Source organism: Aulonocara sp. 'chitande type north' Nkhata Bay, linkage group LG20 (assembly GCF_057382095.1).
Source record: "Aulonocara sp. 'chitande type north' Nkhata Bay isolate Kocher_YH1m ecotype deep benthic linkage group LG20, A_spYH_male_GT1.1, whole genome shotgun sequence".
Taxonomy (NCBI): domain Eukaryota; kingdom Metazoa; phylum Chordata; class Actinopteri; order Cichliformes; family Cichlidae; genus Aulonocara; species Aulonocara sp. 'chitande type north' Nkhata Bay.
In genome coordinates, this window is record NC_141363.1 from 26630165 (window position 1) to 26656616 (window position 26452).

At 43.4% G+C, this 26452-nt stretch overlaps 2 protein-coding genes across 6 annotated transcripts in view; one reads left to right on the forward strand and one right to left on the reverse strand.

The window, feature by feature from the left end:
- Positions 1-16827, forward strand: part of spryd3 (SPRY domain containing 3) — an 84377-nt gene extending 67550 nt beyond the window's left edge. For 2 of the 3 annotated variants that reach the window (XM_086278920.1, XM_086278921.1), the window contains exons 9-11: positions 2212-2331; positions 3530-3678; positions 11139-14385. In XM_086278920.1, the coding sequence (XP_086135046.1) occupies positions 2212-2331; positions 3530-3678; positions 11139-11273 (404 nt within the window). In that variant the 3' untranslated portion in view covers positions 11274-14385. Of the gene's footprint in view, positions 1-2211; positions 2332-3529; positions 3679-11138; positions 14386-14784 lie in introns of those variants that run through there. The other variant, XM_086278922.1, reaches the window with a different exon arrangement.
- The window catches only part of lima1a (LIM domain and actin binding 1a), a 28321-nt gene continuing 17899 nt past the window's right edge, over positions 16031-26452 (reverse strand). For all 3 annotated transcript variants that reach the window (XM_086278918.1, XM_086278917.1, XM_086278919.1), the window contains 7 exons: positions 22331-22388; positions 20335-20429; positions 19278-19343; positions 19089-19140; positions 18821-18885; positions 18501-18634; positions 16031-18138 (listed from right to left, as the gene is read on the reverse strand). In XM_086278918.1, the coding sequence (XP_086135044.1) occupies positions 17079-18138; positions 18501-18634; positions 18821-18885; positions 19089-19140; positions 19278-19343; positions 20335-20429; positions 22331-22388 (1530 nt within the window). In that variant the 3' untranslated portion in view covers positions 16031-17078. The remainder of the gene's footprint in view (positions 18139-18500; positions 18635-18820; positions 18886-19088; positions 19141-19277; positions 19344-20334; positions 20430-22330; positions 22389-26452) is intronic.

Sequence of the window (26452 nt, forward strand, 5' to 3'; positions counted from 1 at the left end):
TTTTCATTCCAAGAGTTTGATGAACTACCAATGGGTGCAGCTGGTTGGCAAATGAGGGGACAGTAAATGCGTTTAATGGTTACCTGAACAACCAGAGCCTTTAAATTTGCTCACAGTAACTAATTCTGATTGCAGTACTTTTGAGCACCTGTATTTTTTGCAGCAGAGCTTTTTGGGGGGCAAATATGTGGAAAATATAGTAAGAGTGATGGTCATGTTGATTATGGTTTTTACACTACAGCCGTAAAAGCCTCATGGGGTTTTGCCATCACTCTGCTGGGCGGGCGGGTGGCCAGGCAGCGTGGACATCCAAGTTTATGAATGCAATAACTTGAGAATGAGATTGACGTAGGAGTTTCAAATTCATACCACACGGGTATGAGTCTCAGTGACCTTGACCTTAAGGTGTGTCACAGGTCAACGATTGTTACACAGGTGTAAGACTCTATGGAGAAGAACTGGACTGAGGATATGAGAAAGGTGTGAGTGTTGATTTATGGGGCTGCTTTTGTTAAACCTTCATGATAATTATGAGGAGATGCTTAAATTCACTGGGTAGATTTTTGAACTTAAATGGCTGCAGTTACACTGGGATCCGATGACTTTGAAAGTCAGAATTTTTCCAAATGGCGCCCAGCCGAGTTCATTGTTTTATTTCAACATGTTTGTCCTTACAACACATCCACATAAAGTTCACAAGTATCCAGATTATGATATCTTGGCGTCTGCTGCAGTTCCATTATTTTTTTATGTTTCTTGTGGATGTGCAATAGCAAATCTACTAACTGCCAGCAAACTGTGAGCAAGAATATATAATTTGCTGTAGGAAACATCCCTCCAGCCACAGCCCTTGATGCTCTGCCAGGCTCTTCCTACCTTTCCTCTCCCAGTCAGCTAGCTCCAACCGTGGGCCCCAAACCTGGACTTGCACACCCGAGCTCACCTCTAGCGCCAGTCCTTGTCGCTCTCCAAAGCCCTGCTCGTCTATTTTTAGCTGTGCTGCGCCTCATGCCGGCGTGGCTCCACTGTTTGCCTAGTGTGTGGTGTTGTGACAAGGGCCCGCATGGGAGCCGTAATGATACAGTGTCTCTGTCTGCCTCCCGGTGCTCAGATAGAGATTGTTTAAACAGTATCCTGAGCCGGGGACGGGTCCCATGACAACTCCATAAATATTTACCAGCAGCAGCCACGCCGCTTCACTTGAGGAAAGCTTGTCTGCAGGCTACCTCTGCAATGTTTTTCTTTTGCCCCGTTTTTCCATTGTCGCTCGAAACTGTAGTGTGTGTTGTTTTGGTGATTTCCTTTAGATGTTGTTGATGCCTTTTTTTCCCCCTTCTTTTGAGAAAAGTGTTTTTAGTAGTGGCTGGTTTTTTTTCCGCCTTTACACATCATCATCCTGCTGGAATGTCAGGATGTCCTGTATGTTAGCGCTACGCTGGATGTGCACACGTTGGCCTCTGTGGTAAACACATTAAAAGAAACACTGCGGTCCAGTTCACTCAAGTTCAGCCTTACAGCTTGAAACTTTGTTGCCTATGTTACAAATACTTCTTCATTAAACACCTACAAATTAAAAGCATTTCACCAATGAACTGCTGCAGTCAGCCCTGTCAGGATGCGTCACACAAAAGTTATTTACAAGGGATTGCAAACTGTGGCGGTGTCCACAAGTGAAAGTTGGAGATACATTTGAGAGCAAGTGCTCATGTATGCTCATTAGTGGTTGTTTCTTTGGGTTACTTAAACTTGTCTGGTGTGTGAAGGAAGCTAAAATCATGTTACAAGCTGCAGCTTGCATGTTTAAGGGTTGGAGTAACAAAGCCAGAGACGCTAAAAGTTCCTTTGCTACTATTACTCCTGCTGCTACTAGTGTCAGTTTTTTGCTTAGATTTAAGTGATTGTGCAGTATTTATTGCTTTTTAATGAGTTACCCGTCACGGTTCGAGTCACGTTAATTTATTTAAATGTTTAGAAAGTGCTGGATACTGCAGGAAACTGCTAGAATATTATGTAAGAAATAATTATAGGCTGTATTGTTGGTGCTGGTTTCACGTCATGCTTTCATAATTTGTCATAATGATTGTGGTTTGAAAAAAAAGTTCAGTGTAATTAATCCTGCAGAAATCCTGAGCACAAATAAACAGAGGAACAAATTCTTAATAAACTGGTTAAATGGATAGCTTACAGTTTATTTCTCTCACTCTCTCATAGATGATGGAAAGATCTTTCACGGCAGCGGAGTCGGAGATGCTTTTGGTCCTCGCTGCTTCAAAGGCGACATCATGGGCTGCGGCATCATGTTCCCACGAGACTACATCCTGGACGGGGAAGGTGAGAGGAAAGCTGCAATTACACTGTCACTCATTAAAGAGGTTTGTTTGTCCTGAACACACCTCCGTGATTGTATCGATGCCGTCATCGAAGCTGGTTATTTAAATAAACTAGTGAAACAATTGCTTGACAGTATTTCTTAAGGGCAAGAATCAGGCGTGCAGAAGGCGACTGGTTCACAGTCGTGTACCTGTTCCAGTCTTAAACATTCCAATTTCGTGCATTTTTTAGGTAACAGAATGCACGAACAAATGCACTTATTGCCACTACAGAATCAGATCTGTTTTTGATGTTTTAAGGCAGCGGTCTCCAACCTTTTTTGCGCCACTGACCGGTTTATGCCCGACAATATTTTCACAGACCGGCCTTTAAGGTGTCGCGGATAAATACAACAAAATAAAACTAGTACCGGTACCGAAAAAAAGAAGATTTATTCATAACACACGTGAAAAGACCCAGGAAAACCGCGTTAACGATAAAAACGATAACAAAATATCGCTGAAAACTGATAAAAACCCTGAAAACCATACATTTCACACCTGAGCCTCTACTCTCGTGGCCCGGTACCAAACGACTCACGGACCGGTACTGGTCCGCGGCCCGGGGGTTGGGGACCGCTGCTTTAAGGGGCTCAGGATCTCAGCCAGTTAGTGTAACTGTTTGGCAGACAGAGATTCATGTTGACTGAATCTTTTAATGATATTATGAACTGCTGCTGATGAAATCCCATATTAGATTATTTTCCCACACAGGTTTGAATGGTGAACCCCTCTTTGTGTCTGTTTTTGCACCCTATCACACTGTTGATCTTTTGCAATTTAATTTCAAACATTATAAGATTTCTGCTGTTATTAGTTTTACAACTTCTATATTTTGTTATATTCTCAGTTCTTCTTACTGTACCATTTTCATGTAAAAAATATCAAATTATTCTTTTTTCTAAACTTTGCATTTAATTTTTATTTACATTTTGTTCAGTTTCCCAGGATTTTTGTATTTACTGCTATTAAGGAATGTGTTGCACGTGAAAGAAATAATGTTCAAACTTACAAGTGGCCTCAGACAGCAGCTTATGTCATCTAACCATATCTGTCTCATCACACTGTGTTACCTGACCTTAGGTTTTATTAGGGAATGACTGTGAAGTACAGCAAGCTGCAGCCTCTTCTTAACCCCACAGTGTGTGCTTTGTCGTCAGGGGACACAGATGACTGGGATCGACTGGACATCCGCCCAGGTCACGCCAGCGTCCAGAATGTTCTGTACCTGAATGACGAGGCGGAGGAGGAGGAGGGGGAGGATGGAGAGGAGGCGGGAGAACAGGAACAGGAGGGCAGGAAGGTCACGGTGAGGAACAGTTTTAAACACAACACAACCTTGTTTAATTTTTGCTGTAAGGTGAGGTATGTGTGTTCAGGGTCTTTGGCCTGGGGCGGGGGGGATATTCAGTGCTGCCCTTGGTTAATGAACCCCAGTGATACTTCTTGTGAAGAACAGATAGAATAGCAGAGCTCTGTGCTGATGCAGGTGCAACAAAAAGCTTTCGCGTTTTTTTCCGGTACCTTTTGGAGCAGTTTAAGTAGTAACATCCCCGAGGATTGTACCGAGGTTTTGGTGATTGAAGTGTTTTTAGAGCTCTTCTTTGAGGAGTCTTGATGCATGCTCAATCATCCAGGTAAGGGAATCCCAAAAATTGATTCTGTTCATCTGGAAGTAGCGTTTGCAGTGGGAGAAATGTTTTATCACTCATTCAGTCTGAGCTGACTGCAGGTTTCCCCAACCTTATAAACAGTACATTTGCTCAATGACTGAAACTAGCACCACTGACGAAGAATGGGCTGTGAGGTCAGTTTCTTGATCATTAATATGCAAATTGTCATGACCTTTGATCAACAGCCACTGATCAATGACAATTGACCAATGGCCATGAGTTGGGGAATGGCTGCAATCACAGCATTGTAAGATGGCGAAAGATGTACCCTTAGGCCCACTCCTCGATTCAGAGATGGTCTTTCCCTTTTCCTTGACTCTCCGCTCAAACCAGCGTTCCTCCCTGTCCATGATGTGTGCGCTCAGAGTGTCCACTGTCCTGTAGGTGTAAATAGACTGCAGAGTCCTGGCCTGACGAGGTAGCTCTTCTGTGTAGTGCCATCCGCTTAGCCAGAGGTTGTTTGGTTTCCCCGATGTATAAATCACGGCAATTCTCCTGGCACTTAACAGCGTACTCTATGCTACGCTGTTTGTGTCGGGGGGACCCGATCCTTGGGGTGGACCAATTTTTGGTACAGTGTGTTTTGGGGTTTAAAAGCCACAGAGACAATGTTTAGAGAAAATGTGTCTCCGTGTTTCAGGAGTATTTCATATGCCATTAATCTGTGGTTGTTGATCAGTGGTCATGACAATTTGCATATCAAAACTGACCTCACAGCCCGTTGTTCGTCAGTGGTGCTAGTTTCAGTCATTGAGCGAATGTACTGTTTATAAGGTTGGGGAAACCTGCAGTCAGCTGACACTGAAGAAGTCACTTGGATGAGTGACGAAATGTTTCTCCTACATCCAGATGAACAGAATCAAGTTTTTGGGATCTTTGAGGAGCACTTCTCGTGCTCTGGTTTCTCCGACTATTGACTAACATGTTAGGTTAAAGCTGCCTCTATCAGCCCATTAAATTCTTGCAAAAGAGATTATTAATCCAAAGAGTTTCACTTCCTGGTTAAACAAATAATAAATGAAGTACAGGTCAAGACCTTTGCACATAGACATTAACTAGCTTGATTTGAGCCTGCAATTCAATGGAACAACAGGCTCATTTAGTGCTTTTACAGTTTTTCGCTTCACTTTAATAAACAATCAATAAACATTTCATATTACGTTCTTACAAATATTGTAATTTACCCTTTTTACTTTTACCTCACATCCATGCGTGTACTTGTACAGAGTATATTTTCCACTTTCTTTTTCCACTTCTGTATTTTCTTCTCAAGTTTGCTCTTAAATGCCCTAAAGTGTTAAATTGAACTTGTTTATACCTGCAGACATCCTTAAGTACAGTAATGGAAGATGACCGTGGGTGCTGGGAGGAGTTTTTAGATCATGAGCTCTGCTGCAAAAGCTTGGTATTGTGCCTGTGATTGCCTGAGCATTCATGCTGCTATACATGATTTATCACAGCTATGATGTTTTCCACTTGCCAGCAAGAACCATAGAAGTCTGAACAAGTATCCAAAGTCAGCATTGTTGCAGTAAGATCTAAATTAATGTTGATTCTGGGAATTAAGAAGGCGGTATATACTTGTTTGCGTCTGATTTCACATGTCAACCAGCCACTATGGGAAACCAACTGAATGTGTAAATGTGAACACTGAGGTGGTGACCATCTTTGAGATAACGCATGACCTCTCACTAGCTAGACTTGTGGCAGGACTTCCTGTCCCAAATTCCTTATGTAAGTGCAGATCCCGAGTCATAAAAATCGATCTTTTGGCAGCATCACGAGAGGCAGAGAGAGCTGCAGCAGATAGTTTGGCTCCAAATGGATTACATGAAGACGCAGAAAATGCTGAGACAAACTAAAACTTCAGAAGAGTTGTGACAAACTCTCCAAGATGCTAGAGGAACAAACAACCTACCCTCTTATACACTGAAAAATGCTCGTCTATATTGAAGATAACTGATTATAAATTAGATGGTGGCCACTGCAAATATTGATTTTCTTTTTTCTATTTACAAGAAACCGAGGTACTTAAAATCCTCCAGTCGGAAAGCAACTCGTCCACGACCCGGGCACTTCATCCTTTTTCCGGCTGAGGAAAAGGCTAGGTAGTGACCGAAAGAATGAGATGGTGGATACAAGTTGAGGAAATAGGCTTTCTTCTTAGGTTGGTTGGCCTATCTCTTAGAGATGGGGTAAGGAGTTTAGACATGCAAGCAGAGAGAGGCTAAGAATAGAACCGCTACTCCTAAACATCAAAAGGACTCAGTTGAGGTCGTTTGGGCATGTCCTACCTGGAGAAGGCCCGGGTTAGACCAAGGGCACGCTTGAAAGATTAGCTGGGCTTCTGTGCTCAGGCTGCTCCCCCTTTGACCTGGGCCCCTAATAAGTGTGGATGGGTGTGGGTAGTGCAATTCCTTTAAAGTAAATTGGCTCTTGTTCTCCAAAAACCATGAAAGGTCAGTAAAATGAAAGCTTTTCTCAACTCTGAGGCGAGTGATTGATCTGCCTCCTGTGGGGTTCCCTTATTCTTCGCCGCCTTCTTCTTCCCCAGCCTTTTCTTTATTGCCACCTTCCTCGCCACGACCTTCTTTGTCTTCTTTTGGTGCATTGCTGCCTCCTCTTCTTTGGTGGTTGTCACCAAAAATGAAGGATTCTCCACTTCTCTGCTATTTTGAGGTTGCTCAGTATTACAGCTCCTCCTGAACCATTGCCGCCCTGCCAAAGTTATTATGGTTAAACTAAACTACTAAACTAGACCGTTGAAAAAAAAAAAACTGAAACAGTTTTGTGAACTTGAAAATACAAATAAAAAAAACTAAAATTATAGAGGAAATGTTCTGGGATTTCTGATTTTTGTTATTACAAACTAATTGGGGATTGATGGATCTTGTGATTGAGGCTTTGGATGTCTATAAGACAGATCTTCACTGGTTTTCTTCAATATACAAAACTACAAAATACAAAACTATAATAACTCTGCCGTCCACTTCAGTAGACTTTCTACATTGTGTTTTTGACCTAATCTCTCTTTCCATAACATTTCTTTCTTTTCTTTAATGAATTTGCTTCATAATGAAAAAATGCTTTACTGATGTTTTCTTATCATGAATAAAGTAGTCTCTATGTCCAGTCCAGAGTCTGCTAATTACGAGTTTGACTCTTCTATTGATCACTATGTTTCTTGATATTACAAAAATTTTATTTTGCACTGAGTATAAATTCCTCCCTGTTGTACTGCTGTCCCAGTTAAGTTGACACTCTCCATCTTTGTCCTTATGGATAATTTAATATTTAATTCTGTGTGAGCTTTTTTGATCGTGACTTTTACCAGTTTGTTCGACCTCTCGTTGCCCGGAATCCACACATGTGCTGGAACCCACATAAGTGCTATTCCCTTCCTGTGTCCTTGGCACCGGAGCGCTCCCCTCCCTGGCCTTGAGTACTCTGGCCTAATTGCTGAGGAGAATCAGCTACATAGAAAGGTGGCACCTAAGGCTGGGAAGAGTTGAAGACACACCCACAAAGGCAAAATCACAGCAGCCCCTGCTCGAGCCGTATCAGTTAGGTTTTTTTTTTTAAAAAGGTAAAAATGGCAGCTGCCACTTCTTTAAAGAGCTGCTTCCTTGCTTAGCTGACTTTTCCCTGGTGAATAGTCTGAACATCATATGTGCTACAGACACAAAATATGCTTCCAATTGAAATATATCCAGAGTCACAAAAAATGAGTATTCAAGTCCATGAAAATAACATATAGATTGCTTTTTATTGTGTGTGTGCGATTTCTTTACATTTTGCTATCAGCCCTGGCGGCCCTGCTTGCCATCTGGGAATCACTCTAATTTAGCATAAATCAGTGGCTCTCAGTTTTTGGGTAGCGGACAATGAGATGGAAAAAAAGGAGGTGAAACAAGGGGAATAAATACGTGGAGCGGTGGGGGAAGTGAACTAGTGATTGAGACCACAAAAATTTCAGCAAAGTGTTTAACAAACCCATAAAGCAAATGAGAATTAAGACTACACAAACTTCTTTTTGCCACTAGAAGAGTCACCACCTGCTGGCCACTGGAAAGAATGCAAGTTTATTTAAATATACATTAGGTGCACTTTTCAGACCCTCAGGCTATTCTTGTCTCTGTATAATAATTGAATACAGCTTTGGAGAATTTTCTTTAAGTAACCGAGGCACAAATCATGTGTAGTGTTTTGGATTGTTGATTGTTGGTGAACTCTTATAAACAGAAATTTCTGTGCATATTTTGTTAAAACCTACCCCGAGGACTTCAGCGTGTATATCCGTGAAGCTTAAAAAATGCAGAGCAGGTTTACATATTATAAGAGTTAAAGCATATGTCCTGTATTTTCTTCTCGAATGTAATCCTCCTCGTCTCCTCTGCCCTTCACTCTCCTGTTCGTGACTCAATGTCCCATTTTATGTGGGATTGATACAGAAAAAATGTCCCACATTTTGATTGGTTCTATTTTTAAAAGTTTGAACACATTTTACTAGAAATGGGTGGCGCAAAGACGACTAAGAGACAGAAAAGACCCAGAAATACACTCATCTGCCACTTTGTTGCGTAAATCTCGTCAGGTTGTCCTTTCAAAGCTGCCCCAATTCTTCATGCATTCCTGGGAGATGTTGGTCCATACAGACATGATAACGTCACGCAGATGCTGCAGTTTTGTTTGGTTGCACATCCATGATGCGAATCTCCCATTCTACCACATCTCAAATGTGCTGTATTGGATTGAGAACTGGTGACTGCGGAGGCCATCTGAGTACAGTGAACTCATTGTCCCGAGCTTTGTAATACATCATCCTGCAGGAAGTAGACGCAGACGATGGGTACGCTGTGGTCATGATGGAATGCAACAACGTTCAGGTCGGCTGTGGTGTCTCCACCATTACAGCATCAGCCTGAACCGCTGATAAGAGGCAGGATTGATTTCATGTTGCTTTTGCCAAATTCTGACCCATCCATCCAAATGCAGAAATCAAGGCTCATCAGACCAGGTGATGTTTCTGTTGTCTACTTTTTGTGAGCCTGTGTGAACTGTTGCCTTAGATTCCTGTTCTCAGTTGACAGGAGTACACCCTGCGTGGTCTTCTGCTGCTGTAGCAAAACAGCTTAAGGATCAGTATGTTGCACGATTAGAAATGGTACTAACAAGTGGTTATCTAAAGTTGCTGTTGCTATCTTATGAGCTCAAAGGAGTTTGTTAATTCCCCTCTCACATCTGGCAACAACAAGGCTTTTTCATCAAGATAAATGATGCTCACTTCAAGGAGGAGCATCACTATGGCATAAATGCAAGTCTGTTAAATAGTTAAAGCATCTAATATGTCAGTTTTTGTTTCTGGGTACAAACGTTTACGTTTTCCCTGTATCCAAAGAATTTTTATTTTTTTGTTAGACTCGTTGTCTTTTTTAATAAGGATTACCAAAGGTTTATTAAACCTAGCAACAATCATGATGTGTAAACATCTGGTCAGCGGTGTAAGGCGGTGCATGGAGGAGATGTATGTGCAAAACCAAATCAAGAAAACAGTGGTGCTGCGGCAGTAGACGGCACAGACACCGTCACAGGAGCGGAGACGGGGTGTGATTTGAGCCCCGAGCACTTGCCAGGTGTTCCTCATTTCCTGTAGTCTCCACCATCACACAAGAAACTCCTGCAAAAAGCCCTGGAACCGTAACAGCACGTCTCACGTTGTCCCACCAAAACGTCCTCTTTGTCCCTCGTTTGTGTTGTATGAATCTGGCTGCTCAACCTCTAACCTGCGACTCCATCTCAGTACACCATCTCGATGATGGTCGTGTTCTGTTTTGGTTCCTCTCCCCTCTGAGTGCATCTAAGGAATTAAGACATCCTTCAGGATGAGATTATAGAGAAATGATGGCACATTGATGCTTTCCTTGCTGCATTAGCGCCACCTGTTGATCAGTCGAGCAGTGTGAACCAAGAGAGAACCGTTAGAAAACATTCCTGAGGAGAAAAATATCTCTCCTCAGCGTTCAAAAAACTCCTCGAGGTACCTTTAACCTATTTATTTTCTGGCAGCTCTTCACGGAGCGCACTTCGCAGCGGGATCTCGGTCATTATTTTATATTACTTACAACAGCAGAAACCGCAGCGACTTGCCTCACAATGATTACTTTCATATTCGTGTGTAACACGGCTCCTGTGGGAGCCATCGCCGCGGCCTGCATATTGCAACCCACACGCGTGCGCCGTCTCACCACGCCTCACTGTAATGTGCACCCAGCAGCTCTCTGTACACTCTAACCATCTAACCACTTCATGTTCCAACTGTTGTTTTTTTTATTGTTTTAATTACTGCAGTTCTTTACTCTGTCTTGACTCGTAGCTGCTCGGCTCGCTCGCCTGCACCGTTGTGCAAGCGGAGGCCGAGAGGTCACCGAGCGGGTGTGAGCACGGAAAACGCAAGTGGGTGAGAATAGAACGGCGTAATCCATGGATCTGTCAGTGTTTACTCAGCAGGACACGTTTAAGTCTCAGTGCACCGCTCCTTAACGTTACACTGCACCGCCACGCCGCTGTTGTTCAGGCTAACGAAGTATGTTTCCCTCAGCCTTCATCTCTAATTAAATAGGCTAAGCCGTTCTTTTTCGAGTGGGTGGTACAGTAAATGTTTGATATGTGACTCAGTCTGATTTTTAGAAGACGCAAACTCGCCAGTACTTTGCTTGTTGGTTTAGTGTTTCGGTATTTGCTCTCAGACTTGGAAAGAAGCCCTCGGTATTAGGATTGAAAAGCTTGTTGATGTTCTTTTGAGAGCAGCTGGATAATGTTTGATCACTTGCTGATTTAGTACAGACATGTACTGTAAACACTGACCCCCCCCCCCCCCCCCCCCCAAATCAAGAATCCAGACATTACCCTGTCACCCATTTGTTTAACGATATTTCCTAACTGGACATAATTCCTGTTTACAACTGGCACGCTGCGTGCTCTCAAATTTTAGTATCGGCGATTATGTGAAGACTTTCGTTTCACGACCAATTATTCGAGCGCTCCATCAGCAAAAGGCTCACGTGTGTGTGTGTTTTAACTGTTTGATGCCCTGCAGGTGTTTTTCACGAGGAATGGGAAGCTCATGGGCCGGAGGGAGATGGTCGTCCCTCCTGGGGGCCTGTACCCCACCGTGGGGATGCTGAGCAGCGGCGAGAAGGTGAAGGTGGACCTGCATCCCCTCAGCGGATGAGCCTGGGACTCGTGACGCCTTGCAAACAGCCGACTGCGCTGTAGAGCTCACAAACGGTAGCCTAGCATGCTACTAACACTCAGAACGCACTCACTTCAGCTGCACTCATGCACATCGCTGTCGTCTTCCTTCCCCGACTTTTATTTATAAGACTTGTACATTTCACAGCCGTCACGGCAGACGGCCAGCCTCGTGGCTGTAAAGAAGCAGTGACAGGTCCTACGTGGGCTGTGTAGGTTACAGAGTACTTGCTGCAGGAATACACGGCTGCACCTCAAAGCGAGAAACTCCAGAGAGACATTTAACTGTTAATTGTATGCAATCTGCACTGCTGTCGTCCTCTCCTCTAACCTCCTCCTGCATGCAGTGTGTGTCTGTAATACTGAGCTGTTAAATCCCTCTCATGAGGTCTGGCACACTTAGTTTATTTCATTTGTCACAACCCCAAGCAAAGCAGAGCAAGGCCAACAGTTGTGCCGAGTCAGAGCTCGTTCGCAGTTTATGTGTCAGGGAATAGACACCCCCCCTCCTCTTCACCTCCTCTCTCCTTGCCACTCTCCTTTTCTTTGTGTCTCTCACTCTCTTTCCCAACCTCTCCTCATCCTCTCTCTGGGTGAGGGTGCCCTCCTCTGAGCGATCGGAGACCTGCTGTTGCCCCACCTCGCTCGCTGCTCTCCCAGAGCTGGCTGCAAGTCAGCAGTGGATCTGTCTCAGACGTGCATTAACATTCATTTTTTTGCTTTTTGTTTTTTTGAATCTGGATTATTGCAAGTACGGTAAACACAACCAAACATAAGACGCTGCCACTGAGCAGCACAGACGTTTCCTCAGAGCGGACGAAGAGCTTTTTGAGTGTTTTGTAGTGAGATTACAAATGAAAATATATATAAAAAAACATGTCAGGTATATTTTCTATGAGGAATCTGTGAAATATACTTTTCAGTTTATCTTCTATGTCAGAAGTTCAGGGAATGCGATTTGTTGCACTTATGTGAAAGGGAAGCTGTTAAGGGAACACATGCACACAGCGGGTGGACAAAATAACAGAAATAAACAGTGAAATGCTGCCTGATGCGACACAACACACTACAGCCATAACAATAACCGCAAACCTAACAATAACCACAAATAAAACACCTCTGAAAGGAAAAGCCAACTCTGCAAACCTCACACACAAGCATCAGGCGCAGGGCTGTTGGATTCGATTGCATCACACTGTACTGTAATGTAATATTTTTGTACTCCTTCTGCATGTTTGCCCACTACATGAAGAATTATTCAGCATCTTCATTTTCTTTCCCTCAAAGTTTTGAGTGATATCTTTCGAAACAATCTGCTAGTTTCTCTCCCTTTGTGATGTAATATTAACTATATTGATGTTTATTTGCCGTTTGTGTGACATGTCAGAAGAAAAATGTTTTGTCTTTGTGTTTGTGGCCACCAGCACTTTAACATTGTGTTTGTGTGACTGTGCAGAGAGCAGAAGCAGCACCGGGAGTCTGTGTCACAAAGTTCGATTCGATCACTTTTTCTAATTTTGTGCATCCAAATTGTTTTTTTCCCCTTCCAGTCACCGTCTAGCAATGTAATTGACTTAAATTGCTATTAAATGTAATTTAATTTCTATCCTGCTAGTAAAAAAAACCCGAAGCAGCAGCTTGCATCAGTTGCTCAGAGGGAAAAAAGGTCGCACTTCAGAAATATTTTTCAAGTGATAGAAGGCAGATGTGGTGGCAGACCCGACAGAGCACTAAAGTTAAAATCTGAGTGAAAGATCACTCCTGGCATTTCTTTCTTGACGGCTTGGTGCAAATCCAGGAGAATTCACTTTTGCAATCAGTTTTTGCCTCGAAGCTTTAAAAGTGTTTGTTTATCCACACACTGAATCTCTCAGACATCATAAGAAAAGAAGGGTGATGTCAACGGTTTGTCTCAGTTTATCTACTTGATAACGAAATCCTACAGTAGGAATTGAAAGAAATCAGTCAGCACAACCCTTTGAGGTTAAATTGTAAGAAAGAAATGTGTAAAATTACAGAAAAGAATGTCCTGTAATTAAAAAACAAAACAAAAGAAGTTTTATGTAATTTAATTGTTTATCTATCAGTTAATTACTTTGATGTAGTATGAATGGCTGTGAGGGAGGTCTTTATCAGTCGTAAAAGTCTGAAAACAAAAAAGAAAAAAAGGATATATAGTCCAAAACCTTTATCCTCCACTTCTTCCAAAGAAGTACAGACGGCCAGATTGGAGTTTTTGCCAGGCCGAATCTGGCCCCCAGACCTTATGTTTGACTGGATTAGTAAGCGCTGGCTATCCAAAGAGAACGAGACCCAGGTTAAGTTGCACTTTGGGACACAGACTCCGGAGCTGAAGCAATCTGTCGAGTTTGTCGGAGCTGGTTTCCACACATTTCTAATTTATGGTTAAAGGGAGAAAAGTCATCATTGTTATTCTGTATCAGCCAAATCAAACTGAATTCCTCTGCATCTTCCTATTACAACATCTGCATCCCTGTAAAATAAACATTCCTCTGCGCCTTCATAAAAGGTGCAAGCAGCAGGTTTCTTTAGCATGTACACAAAATCATCCACAGGTCACTGCAGACGGTGATGCTAGAAATCTAATGTGATGTAAAACTAATACACAGGGTTACCTATTAAATCACATCTGCTGGAGAGTGCGTGTTTGTATTTAGTCGTCACGTGTTTGTTTGTTTTAGAGCCAATGATATAAAAATGTAATCAGATATTTGTTTTTTCCTTCACATGCAGGGCTGGATAGAGACTTATAACTAAAAACTGTAAAGCTAGACAGCGCAAAGATACAAATGAGACACCGATGTGGGCGATGTTAGCCACATCTCTGTCCAGGGTTTTGAAGTCGCTTATACTGACGTTTACTCAGTTCATCAGTTTACAAAAAAAGTTATGCGGTTCAACCAAATTAGAGCTAAATGCAGTGAGAGTTTTTGTAGCGTCTCCAAACGTGTTCACCAAGAATTTATGTACCAGTTTAAAAAAGAAAAAATTCTTTGCCTTGTTGAATTGCACTATAATGGCCTTGTTCAAACATGTTTAAACGTCAATAAAAGTTTCAGTAATGTAACAAAGTGATTGTTTTGATTTCTCCGTGGTGGTGGTCCATAAGTGGATTTGGTGTCACTCTCAGGTAAGTCAGTGTTTAATGAACAAGGGTAAAAATGTAAAATGTTAGTGTTACAATGAAGGGAAATGTCCTGTCCTGCAAGTAATTTTACTTTATTTTTAAGTAGTTTTATATCATGCTTCCTACAAATGTTTTGTATTGCAAAGCTTTAATTACTTATTTGAAATATGAATCTAAAACATTATGTTGTAGTATTTCAGCTCCAGCTCCATTATTACAGTGATATACACGTTATATACATGAATCAGTAATTATTACTCCAGTAATATAATGTTTAGTCCTGTTAAAGAATCTCTCACGTGAATCTTGTGGAGGACGTTTTCTTTTTATCGTTCGTTTGCAGACCTGCTGCTGTGCTCGGGATCTCTGTCGGCCCCGTTTTGGCCCAGCTTTAGCTGTTGGACTGATCTCCTCACATTCGACTCTAGAATGTTTTGGTACACAGAGGAGTTCATGGTCCACTCGATGACTGCGAGGTGCCCAGGTCCCGTGGCTGCAAACCAAGCCCAAACCGCCACGCTGACAGCTGGTATGAGTTTGTGCTGATATGCCATGTTTGGTTTTTGCCAAATGGGCACTGAGCATTATGGCCAAACATCTCCACTTTGGTCTCTAAAGAGGCATTGTTCCAGAAGTCTCCACTAAGCCGTGCTGCCGTGTTCTTTTTTTCCTCCTGGCAGCCACACTTGTAGCTTTTGCTTTTTCAGTTTTCTGCTCCTGGGAAGATTGACAGCAGTCTTGAATGTTTTTCACTTGTTTCTCAGCATAAGATGATGCACTTCAGATTGTTTGGTCAAGTGACTGATTAGTATCTGACTGCTACTTACACTCTTAATGGGAGCAGTAAGATGTACTTTCCTCATAACTGCATATGATCCTGTATAATGAGAACCTTTGTGCAATAAGGCTGCTGCTTTAGTTTAGATTAAAACTTTCATTTAAGAGTCTAAATTCCTTGTTTGACCACTTGTCAAAAGTTCTTGTAGCGTGCTGCTTTTTCACGTAACCTCAGGGATGCACCTGGAGCAGCTGCACTGCGTTATGGCTCTAAAGCAGATCGCTTGTAGTCCCACCAGACCCACCGCAGTGAGTTTCAGACACTTCCCAGAAGTGGTAATTCACACTGCACCACTTTAAACGGTGCCAGGTCTTGTTTATTTTCCCCCCCAACTGACGCCAGGTCACGCTGCAAAGAACAGATGAGGAGGGTCCAAGGAGAGTCTGGTCAGATTTCAAAATAAAAGACCCCATGAGAACTTAATGTGTGTGAGGTGCACATAAACATGAAAATAATACCACAGTTTTTAAACAGTGGTCCCTTTTTAATTTGTGTATGTATATATTTCTTTTATTGTGTTTCAGTGATAGTTTTCCTGGACAATGAACTCCTAATTCAGGCTAGTGAAGTCATTCTTGCATGATTAGGATCTTAGCTTTTGGTCTGGGGTACAGATGCAGAAGACTGTAGGAGGGGAGTTTCTCTAGCCATTCCCATCTGCCTCTGACACTGCTTTGTCTTTCCCGCTTATAGATGCCATTACAAGGCTAACTAGGATTTCTGTGATATGTCTGAATAATATGAAACCAAATAAAACATCAGCCAAACTTTAATGCGAAATTACAAAAGTACATCACAGTTTTTGAAAACAATCTTAAGCAGTATGTCAAAAGATACTCAGAGTTTATTTATACAGTAGTGGGTCAGGCTGTTTGGTCCCCTGGCTTAAAATGTTACAATAATTTTGTCCAGTTTTAACTTGTCAGAAGTGGAAACAAATGATCATTAGTCTCTTACAGTTCAATGCGTTCATGGTTACATATGTGACAAATTAAAGGGAAAAAACAAAAACCTAACCCACGCAGTGAGAGGTGGCTGTGTGCTAGTCTGGGTCCACCTGTAACATTTCCATCCTGGTGGAAGTCTTCTTCTGGGTGACAGTGCCTCCACCTGGACACGAGGGCTCACAGTGGTTTGAGGGTGAAAATAAAGTTACTCATAGGCTGCGGCTTTCACAATCAACACATCTCAAGCCAAATGAACGCCTATGGGAGATTCTGAACAAGCGTTTTAGACCGTGCTCTCAACTCGCTCACCATTAAGCTACCTGAGTCAATGCCAAGGTGCATTAAAGCTGTAGGTTTTTCCTTTAACTGTCATCCATCTGTGGGATCAAGAACTCAAAAGTCACAGCTGGATTCTTCTGAGAAAAGAAACCAAACTTATTATTTTCTACTTTGTCTTAATTCAGAAACTTTTCAGTCACAGCTGAGCTGCAGTCTAATAAGACCGTGCAGTCGGTTTCTCATGACAGCAGTTTGATAATGAAGCATCCGATGAAAATACAAAATTACAAAAGTCGCGTACACAAAAAAAACAAAACAAAAACATCTATTCTGTGACTCATAACATTTGGGTTAAAAATATTTATTTAAAGGGGAATCATTTTAAATATCTTTTTAAAAAATTTTTGATTATTCTAAATGTCGTGAAAGAGGCACGAATAAAATTCACTCTGGACACGGCTGCAACTTTATATCACGAAGAGAAGAAGAAACTGTCTGAAAAAGGAGGAATGGCAGAAGATCAGTTAAGCGTCCGTGGATGTCGTCGTTTTGGCCGAGAGCAGAAAATTCGCTTTATACGTCCCCTTCTTCCTCCTCTTCTTCCTCCTCGTAGTGTCGGTTACGTTTAATCAGCTCCTCCACCGTCAGCTCCTCATGCTCTTCCTCGCTGTCCCAGAAGCCCACGTCCTGAGACGACCGGCTGGCCTCCACCTCTGCCTCCGGAGAGGAGACTGCAGTCGGCTCAGTTGGAGTCTCCTGAAGTTTAGCATCTGGCATGTCTTCCTCCAGCACGCCTCCGTCTTCCTCCTCCATCTGCTCCTCCTCTTCACCTTGTCCTCCTGCAGCGTCATCGAGATCCTCCTCTGTGGGGAGATGATGGTCTGTAGCGTCTTCGCTCTTCATCTCCTCTTCCTGTTCTTCCTCTCCGGAGCTGGTGTGCACATCTACACAGCTGTCCTCGGTGGGGGTTTGGCTGTCTGACGACTGGCCGCCGTGCTGGAGGTCCATGCTGGCGGGTTCAGGACTCGGCTGCCGCTCTACCGGTGCACTCTGCTTTTTGGGCTCAGGAGCAGGAGGGCTGTCAGGTTGAGCTGCCGCGGTGAAGGGCATGCTGCGCTCCTTCAGGGGGGTGTTTCGACGCAGAACAGGCGAGCCCCTGGCTTCCTCTGGTGGTGTGGATGGGGAGTCTTCCTCTGGAGGCCACTTGGCTCTGATTGGTTTACCCGTGGAGACTACCTCCGTGTTGGCGGCAGCTCCACCGCGGCTGGGCGTGTCCTCAGGCTCAGTTTTTGGTGGCCAGGAGATCTTCAGCCTGCGGGTCTCTGTGGGTTTGTCAGCCTTCTCTGAGGAACCTTGTCCTAGAGCCTCCATGGTGGCTGTCAGGACGTTGACTTTAGCCAAGGGTGAGTCCTCCACACTGGGGCTTTCCTGGTCTGAGGGTGTGGCCGGGCTCTGGGCTGTTGGCTTGGTTACAGATGTCGGCGAGGCCTCAGCGCTCTCGTTTTTGCCCTCCCAAAGTTCCTTGTGCGGCCGGTGGCCGAAGCCCTCGTCGTAGTTTCCTTTGGCCTTGAAGAGCTGGGAGAAGTGCGGCTTGCAGTAGACGCTGTTGTGCAGGGAGGCATAATTTGCCAAACTAGACCAAAACAAAGGACAGTTTAGAGAAAACAGACCTCTTCTAAAAAGAAGTCAAAGTCTTGATCAGGAATGGTTTGAAAGAGATTGTTAACGTGGGTTCATAACAGGTTAAAATGGTACTTTTGAGTAGTTTTGAGAAGGTTATTGGATATTTTTGATGGAATAAATAGAATCAAAATAAACAGCAGAACATATCTTTAAATTCTTTAGATTACTGGGAACACAGGACCTCGAGATAAAGTTTAATTTAGAGGGGTTTTTTTTCTCCAAGTAACCCTGCAGAAAAGCTTTAAATGCAGTAAAATCCTTTGTAAATGTTTGCCTGGGTGTATTGTCTGACCCGATCTGCTGTGGCCTCACCTGAGTTTGGTGTTGCAGTGTGAACAGCGGAAGCAGGAGCTGTGGTAAACGTTCTGGTTGGCCACGAGCCTCTCCAGAGGATAGACAGTCTTCAGGCACGATGCACAGGTCTCCCTCACCGGCAGACGGAAGTTCTGCACACGCATAAACATGATTTCCCCCCATTTTTAGTCACATATGGGCACCAACAATGACTGCTGAGCCCATCAACCCTCCCCAAAGCTACTCTGTTAAAGTCTAAGAATAAAAATAAGGAGGTGGAGATTAGTGTAGGGTGCACAGGTGTGTGTGAGGTGTAAATGTTTGTTGTGAGGGCTCACCCTGGGAGTCTTTGACTGGGACGAGTCTTTCTGATTGGAGGACGCAGGAGTGCCGGGTCCTGAGCCTGAGAGAGCAAAATAAGAAAAAAAATTAAAAAAAAAAAAAGAAAGGGAGTAATGCAGAACCAACACTAGAGGGAGCCATCTGCATATTTGATAAAGCCCTTCCACTTACAGGATTACAAACTAAAGCCAAGGACGGACAGTTCATACCGAGACGTGAGAACCTCACTTCAACTTTTCATCACGAATTATCTGCAGAACTTACCGTTGGTCTCTGAGGTGAAAATTCTCCTGGTGTTCGGTTCAGACTCTGGACTCTGAAACGGGAGAAGAGATGTGAAAGAAACAAAACAAAAAAACATCACACACTGACACACGTTTAGATAAATGCGTGTCGAGATGAGCCGAAACTGATGCACTGGAACAAAAACACCTTCAGGCTATAAACTCTCACCATGTCCAGAGTGCACGGGGGGACGTTCTCCTTCTGCTTCCCACTGAAACCATCCAGCTGATCATCCTGAGCAAAACAAGAAGGACGAGTGGAAAGTTAACAACGGAATATAAGCCATCGGCATCACCTGCTTCATAGGAGATAAACCTACTGGGTATCACCTGTAGGGTTATTGTTAGCAGAGCATCCACAATGCTGCACACTGTGTGGGACTGCAGTGTCTTAGGTATATGTGCCATTTGGCTCCAAGTAATTTTTAAGTATACAAAACAGATGTTTAAACCTATATCAGAGAGAGCAGTCACTGCCTGTTGACCAATAATGCAGCTGGTCAACAGCAACAACAACTCCAGGAAAAAGTAGGTCCACAAAAACACAATTACTACATGTGCATCTTAATCATGCAAATATCTTTGCTGGGATCACATGTAAGGAGTCATTTTGTTTCAACTTGCTTCCATTAGCTAGTTTGTCTCCAAAAATCATCCTAGAAAATACAAAATTCCCCAGTGCTCTGCCCCACGGGTGTCCATTCAGGCCTGGAATAATTCAGGAACATCGGTGTGGTGGTGATGGCACAGAGTTCACAACCCAGCTCGGCTCCACAGAGACCGATTTACACTGTTTGTTTGGAAATACTTTAGCTTTTTGTCAGCGGGCAGTGTGATTCTGCAATCTTAACTGCGCTGTCTAAATAATAAATAGGCTCGTGTTACAAGCGTCATGCACCCAAAGGTCATGCATGATTCATTTCCTGTTTCACGTCGAGGAAAAGATAACAGCTGAAGCATGTTTTTCACAGCAGGGCTCGCTCAGGCCACTGAATGTCCATCCTCTGTAACTTAACCCAATTATTTTATAATGTGAAGGTATGCAGATCTTTTAAGGGCACATTTTTTAAATTCTCTGGTTGATTTGTGTTATTTCATATTCAGCTCCAAGACAATTAAATAGGATTATTTCAAATTCACTAACCATGAATACTCCACCAATCTCACTTTTATTAGAAATTTATAAACCAGAAATGAAAGTTTCCAGTAAGGCACAAAAAGCTCACATTGACTGAAGCGGGAGGGACTTCCTGTTTGGAGATGGCTGCTTGATAGAGGGCCATCCGATCACGGAGAGGCGTGGACTCGGCGAGGCTTCCATCTGCAAAAAAACACACAACACTAGAAGTTATTGCCTAACAAACACTTCAGCTATTTTAACTCATCTTTGTGGGCACATCATGTCTGAACAGTGTTTTCTGTGCTTGCTGTAACCTGCAGACGCCACTTTTTTTGTTACAGTTCATTAATTGCTGTGAATGCAGGCTGATGACGGGAACACGGGGTCAGGAGCTGCGTGCAGCGTGGAGGGAAACTGTGGGTTTGTCTCTTCCTGTGCTCTCTTAGGCAGTGGGCTGATCACAGCGCTTACACAGCAGCCCGTGTCGTCACTTCTGAGCTTTTTCATTTCGGGGAAGGATGTAATCCATCCAGGAAGATAGCAGGAAGAGACTCTTTGTAAAGAAAAATCCCAAAGACTTTGTAAATCTGACACCGTTAACGAAGAGCTCCAGTTTACCTTTGACATAGCAGATGTCTTTCCGTTTGTTTTTCCATCGCTCATGTTTTTACTGTATGTGGTTAAAATGACTGCATACGCACACGAGGTGCCTTTTTTGGCTGTCATCACAAAAGTCAGACAGCTGCTGAGACCAAAACTGAGCTAAAAGAGGCCGAACTCTGCATTTATATCACATCAGGGGACTCAAATGTGACTCCAAACATTAAAACCGAAGTATTATTCACCAACTGACTGCTCTTACTGCAGACCTTCATCATTTTCCTGATACAAGCTGTTTAAAGTCAGCCTCTTTTTAAGCCAGACAGCATGATGCTCAAGAATAAAAATAATCTCTGTAAACAGAACTCAAAGGGATCTACTTGATTCTGTTTGGTCAAAACTGCTCTGCCTAGAAAGTACATTTGAGCAGGCTTGCATTATATGCAGGTAAAGAGATTAAAATAGAGGGAGGGCATTTGCCAAAATGCGCCAGATACCTAACAGCTATTGACAATAATAAAGCTTTAAGCTCAGCAAAACAATGTGCAAAACAAAAAGCCTGGGAGCAAATATCCAAGTATTAGCTGTTGCTTCATCAGGTCACTTAAGCATCTACTTTATTTGGTGCTTATGTTACTCAGCTACAAGTAAATATCAAAACTATCACGATCGTCTCAGAGTTGACCAATTTGTTAGCAGAGAGCCACACTTCTGGTTTATACCTGAATTCTAGGAAATTAATCATCTGTGCATTTATTTATTTATTTCTACCGTAGCCGTATACAAGATTGATAAGACAGCTAATCATGAACCTAAACAATGAGAAGAGCAGCAACAACACGCTTCTATAAAGCTGAAGTGGACCGCAGAGTCAGCAGCTTTCGCTCTACTGAGGAGGTTATGTCACGGATTCTGGGTTTACTAAAAATGAGCCCTTTAAGGTCACATGCAGGGGCTCGTTTTCTCAGGTTTCTCCTCAGTCATTTAAAAAAGAAAAAAAAAGAAAAGAAAAAAGGATGACCTGCCTCTTACATGTCAAAGAGTTTCACTTCCTCTTTAAATTAAAACCACCATGAACCATTAGCCAATGAAATGACTGAGTGCGCCGTCTGAGTCGCATGTGGTGTGGAGGATATTTTAAGATTCGGCAGAGGTGCGAAGTAGCGTACAGCTGTCTTTTTATCCACCGACAGCAGTTTTTGAAGATGAAGCCATTCACCGACTTACATTCAGCTGAGATGTGTATTACAGAAGGTTTCCATTCTGCCAATAATAAAACTGTCGCTTACTTTTTTGGTATTTGATGACATTAAAATTTTGTCCACATCTAAAAAGAAATGAGAGGCTCGCTCATAGATAGAATAAAGCACATAATAAGAAACATGCAACACTAATTTCACATCAGCCGTTGCCGTCTAGGTCATTTGGTGTGTGTTGTCGATCACCTCTCAAACAAACTGCCCCCTAAAAACCCTGAAAGCACATTAAAGAGAAGCATGTACCTCCTAGTAGTTGGTCCATGCTGCCAGTGTTTCCTCGGCCTGTCTGCTCTCTGGATGCCTGCAACGTAAAAACAGACAGATGAAGAAAACAAACCGACATAAGGCAAAGAGATGAAAACACATGCAGTCCTTTGATGCTCACATGTTTTACCTGGTAGAGCCAACAGGCTGCAAGCTAAAGCCCGGCCATCAGAAAGATCAAAGAGAGACCGAGGAAATGCAAAGGTAAGAGAATCACAGAGGTCAAGAGCGGCACAGTGTTTGTGCAGTCCAAACCACTTTAATCCCCTTATGAGCTCAGTGTCTGAGACAAGACACCCCGTCTGTCCTCAGCCACCAGCCAGAAAACAAACCGATCACCTCTCTGCTGCAGGGCAGAAAAGAACACCTGCTGCTTTATAACAAAGGAGCATCTGCCCAGAACGTGGGGAATTCCCCAGTCGGACATCTCCCCCAAACTTCAGGGCACAAAATCATCCGTCTCATGCCATTTAAGGTACGGCTTACGCAACGGGACAAACAGTGGCACAGCACATTTACCCTTTAGGCTGCAGGGGCCACGGGGAGGATTTTGGCTTCGGCCCGAGTCCTGACAGGCTCGGAGCTCTGCAGGCTTCGGCAAGTCGAGCTCAGGAACATTTCACAACATAAAGCTGAGGCAGAGTGGCCTTACATCATGGAAAAAACTGGATGAAAGTATGTTTGAGACAAGTTAAACCTCATTTGTGTAACACATTATGCATTTCCACTTTATCTTCTCTAAAAAAATAAATGCATGAAGGTGAAAGAAGAATTTATTTAACAAGCGTTCAAACCTCCAACGAGCATTATCTGTACATCTTATCTGTTATGTGCCACAGAGTCAGTGAGTGGGAACTGTACGTATTTTGAAAAGACAAGAACAAGTTTTCAGTTAGACTGACCGTGAACCTGTGTTTGTGTAAAGATGTTTTAGAACAAAGTGCTAAACGCCTGATATGACAGATGCGTTCCTTAAACTACACACTGGAGAGTTTTTGGTCTTCAAAGACTTTTTATATGTTGGTGCAGCGTCTGCAGTGATCCGTTTTGGTGAAGAGAGCTGAACGTGGAAGTGACGCTTCGAGTTACCAGTCGATTTCTTTCCCACCATCTATGGCCTCGAACTGGGTGTAGAAGGAAAGATCGCTGACAAGTGGTGGAAATGATCTTTCTTTGAAGGTCGTCTGGGTTCAGTCTTAGAGATAAGGTGAAGAGCTCAGTCGTTCAGGAAGGCTTAGTAACGCTGCTACTCCTCCACACTGAAATGAGGCTCAGGTGATTCTCATTCTCATTAGGATGTCTCCTGGACAACTTCCAGGTGAGGCATCTCTGGCATGCACACCTTGGATGAAACCCCGGAGCGCACACATAACATGCTTGAGAAACTTAGTCTTTTAGTTGGCTTGGGAATACCTTACTGTGCTACCTGCGGGAAGCCTGAGCATCTCTGCTCAGACTACGGCCCTGTGACGTGGACCCAGATGGATGTTTACATTAAACACATAAGAAAATTTCATTTTTGAGGTCAACTCAGTGCAAATGTCCACCCTGTCTAAAGTAAATGAAAGTGGAGACAGCGTCCACAAAAAAAAAAAAAAAAAAAAGTGTTGCACTGGGAAAGTCCAGCCTCATCCTTTAAACTTTCGTGTTCCCTCTTTGTGGGAAAACCTTCACAATGTTCAACTGCTGCTCACTAAATGGTGCCAGAGAATGTCACAATTACAAAAAAGTGGTGAGAGTTCAGCAAAAGGTGATAGGAAAGGTGTTAAATCCTCCAGCAAAATGAGAGAAACTGCAAAATCAGATAATTCTCTTCACATTGAATAACTCACATGACTCTAATAAAAAAAAAAAGATAATAACAGCTTAAAGAAGCAGGATTTCCAAAGCTCGCACCTCTAGGCTTAACCTCTACCCCTTTAAAAACTGAGCAGTGACAACCAGATCATCACAGATGATGTAATCTGAGGGCGGGTAAGGGGCAAATCTGAGAGTCTGAGTCAGGAGTGAGTTCAATAATTAATAATGCACATTATGGTTAAGAAAGAACTGAATCATCTGCTGTGAACAGGAAAACACACCAACACTCAGGCCCTAAGCGGGGCGTTAAGAACAGAAACGAATCACAACAAAGGAAACAGTCATCTTCATAAGAATGGATCTATTCCCCCGGGTGGATTAGCTTCCACAGACCGGAGGTGCAGCTTTGTGGATGAAGGGGAGGATGAGGAGGAGGGGGGTCCGAGACTGGTTTGCATGCATGTGTGTGCATGAGGGGTTGAGTGGCATGTAAACAAGCATACGAGGCCAGGTTGTGTCTCGAAAGGCTGGATCAGTGGGCCAGACAAAGAATCTGATGCTAATCCTGATACTATTAAAGCTCCTAAACAGACAGACCGAGCGAGCTTCAGTTCCCCTCATGACCCCACCTCACACACACCAGAGTCTACCAGAGACAACGACTTCTTCTTACACTAAGACTTACCCAAACAAAGAGCAGGAAGGCACCTGCGGCATCAGTTAACACCCTTTAAAGGTGTTAATATACCCAGTTCAAGCCACACAATAACACTGTTTTTAAAGTGAGCTGACACAGTTGAAAGGAGCTACTGATAAAGTCCATAAAGTGGACTCTGAGAAGCCTTAAAAGGCCCCTTTCAGCTGCTGCGCAAACATCCTCGTCCAACACAGAAGTCAATAAAATAACAAGCAGGGAAAGTAAAAGTGGAGACTGTCTCAGAGCCAAACAAAGAAAGCCACAAACACCATATGTCATAGCTACCTCTCGCGAAGACAAATGAAGAGGGAGGACAAAAAAGCCACAGAGAATGAGGAGTCGGCGGCGAGACCGAGGGGAAGGCGGTTCTCACGGAGTTTGATCGTGTGTTTGAATCCAGCACCGGCAAGACCTGCAGCTCCAGAGCGGGGAGGCACAGACTGTGGCTTATCGCAGGGGAGATGTAGGGTAGGACCCTCTGGAGATGGCTTTAGGGGAGGGGGAGGAGGATGAAGGGCAGGGTGGGTGGGAATATTCGAGGCGACAAGGAGCAGGTGTTCCTAGGGGGTGCTGCTCAAAGAGGGGTGTGGTCGGATGAAGGTGGGGATGATGACGGGAGTGTGCCGTGGTTTTACAGATGGTCTTTCTTTCTTTTCTTTTTTTTCTTGTTTAAGTGTTTCACGGCCCCCCAGCATCAGAATAAAGCTTTGGGCCTACAGAGAGGAGCAATGTGGGGCAGGAGGGAGGCGGAGAAGCAGCAGCTGGTGCAGTAAGGGGGGGTGACTCAGGGAGGTGACTCAGGGAGGATAGGGAGGCTGGGGCTGAGCTGGGCTGTGTGGGAGGGAGGAGGGGTGAGGGTCAATTAATTTCAGAGTGCATCGAGTCGGCCCAGAGAGGGGAGTGGATGTAGAGGGGGGTGTTTAGATAAGAGCTGGAGGAATGAACGCAGACAAACTCTTTACCGATCTGTTAGTGCGTTTAGCTTTTAGCTCAGAGAGGCCAATGTGAGCATGCTCACAGTGATGATGCTAACGTGCGTCACACAGACGACGATGAGGCTGGAGAAAGTCGATTTTGTTTGAGTAAATCTTCCTAAATATCCCCCAAATTATAGGTAATGAATATCGATTCTGTTACTAAAGATGGTATAAAAAAAATAGGCTGAAACACCGTGATGTCACATATTGGCTAATTAAATCTCAGACTCAAAACTAGTGACCGAGCCCATAAAATCATCAGGAAAATATTTACGGGGGTTAAATTAAAATAATGAAAGCAATTCCACACTGGCTTCATTTGTCAGATCCCAAAGCTACGTCTGTCTGTCACACCATCTAGGACTCCCAGTAATTCACACGATGGTGATATTTTTTGCTAATGTGTGTCCACAGTTGGACAAATGCAGAGGTTTTTTCCATTTTATTATTAGGCATCCCCACCCCTTTGATATGAGGCATAAAGCAAGCAGCAGCAGACAATTTCTACAAAAATCAGCCTGCATTAGCAGAATGCTAGGACATGCATCAGGTTTTAATTAAATTCAGACTCATTTACTGGTAAATGGAGTGGTACTTATAGAGTTAAGCACTTAAAGCACACGGTTT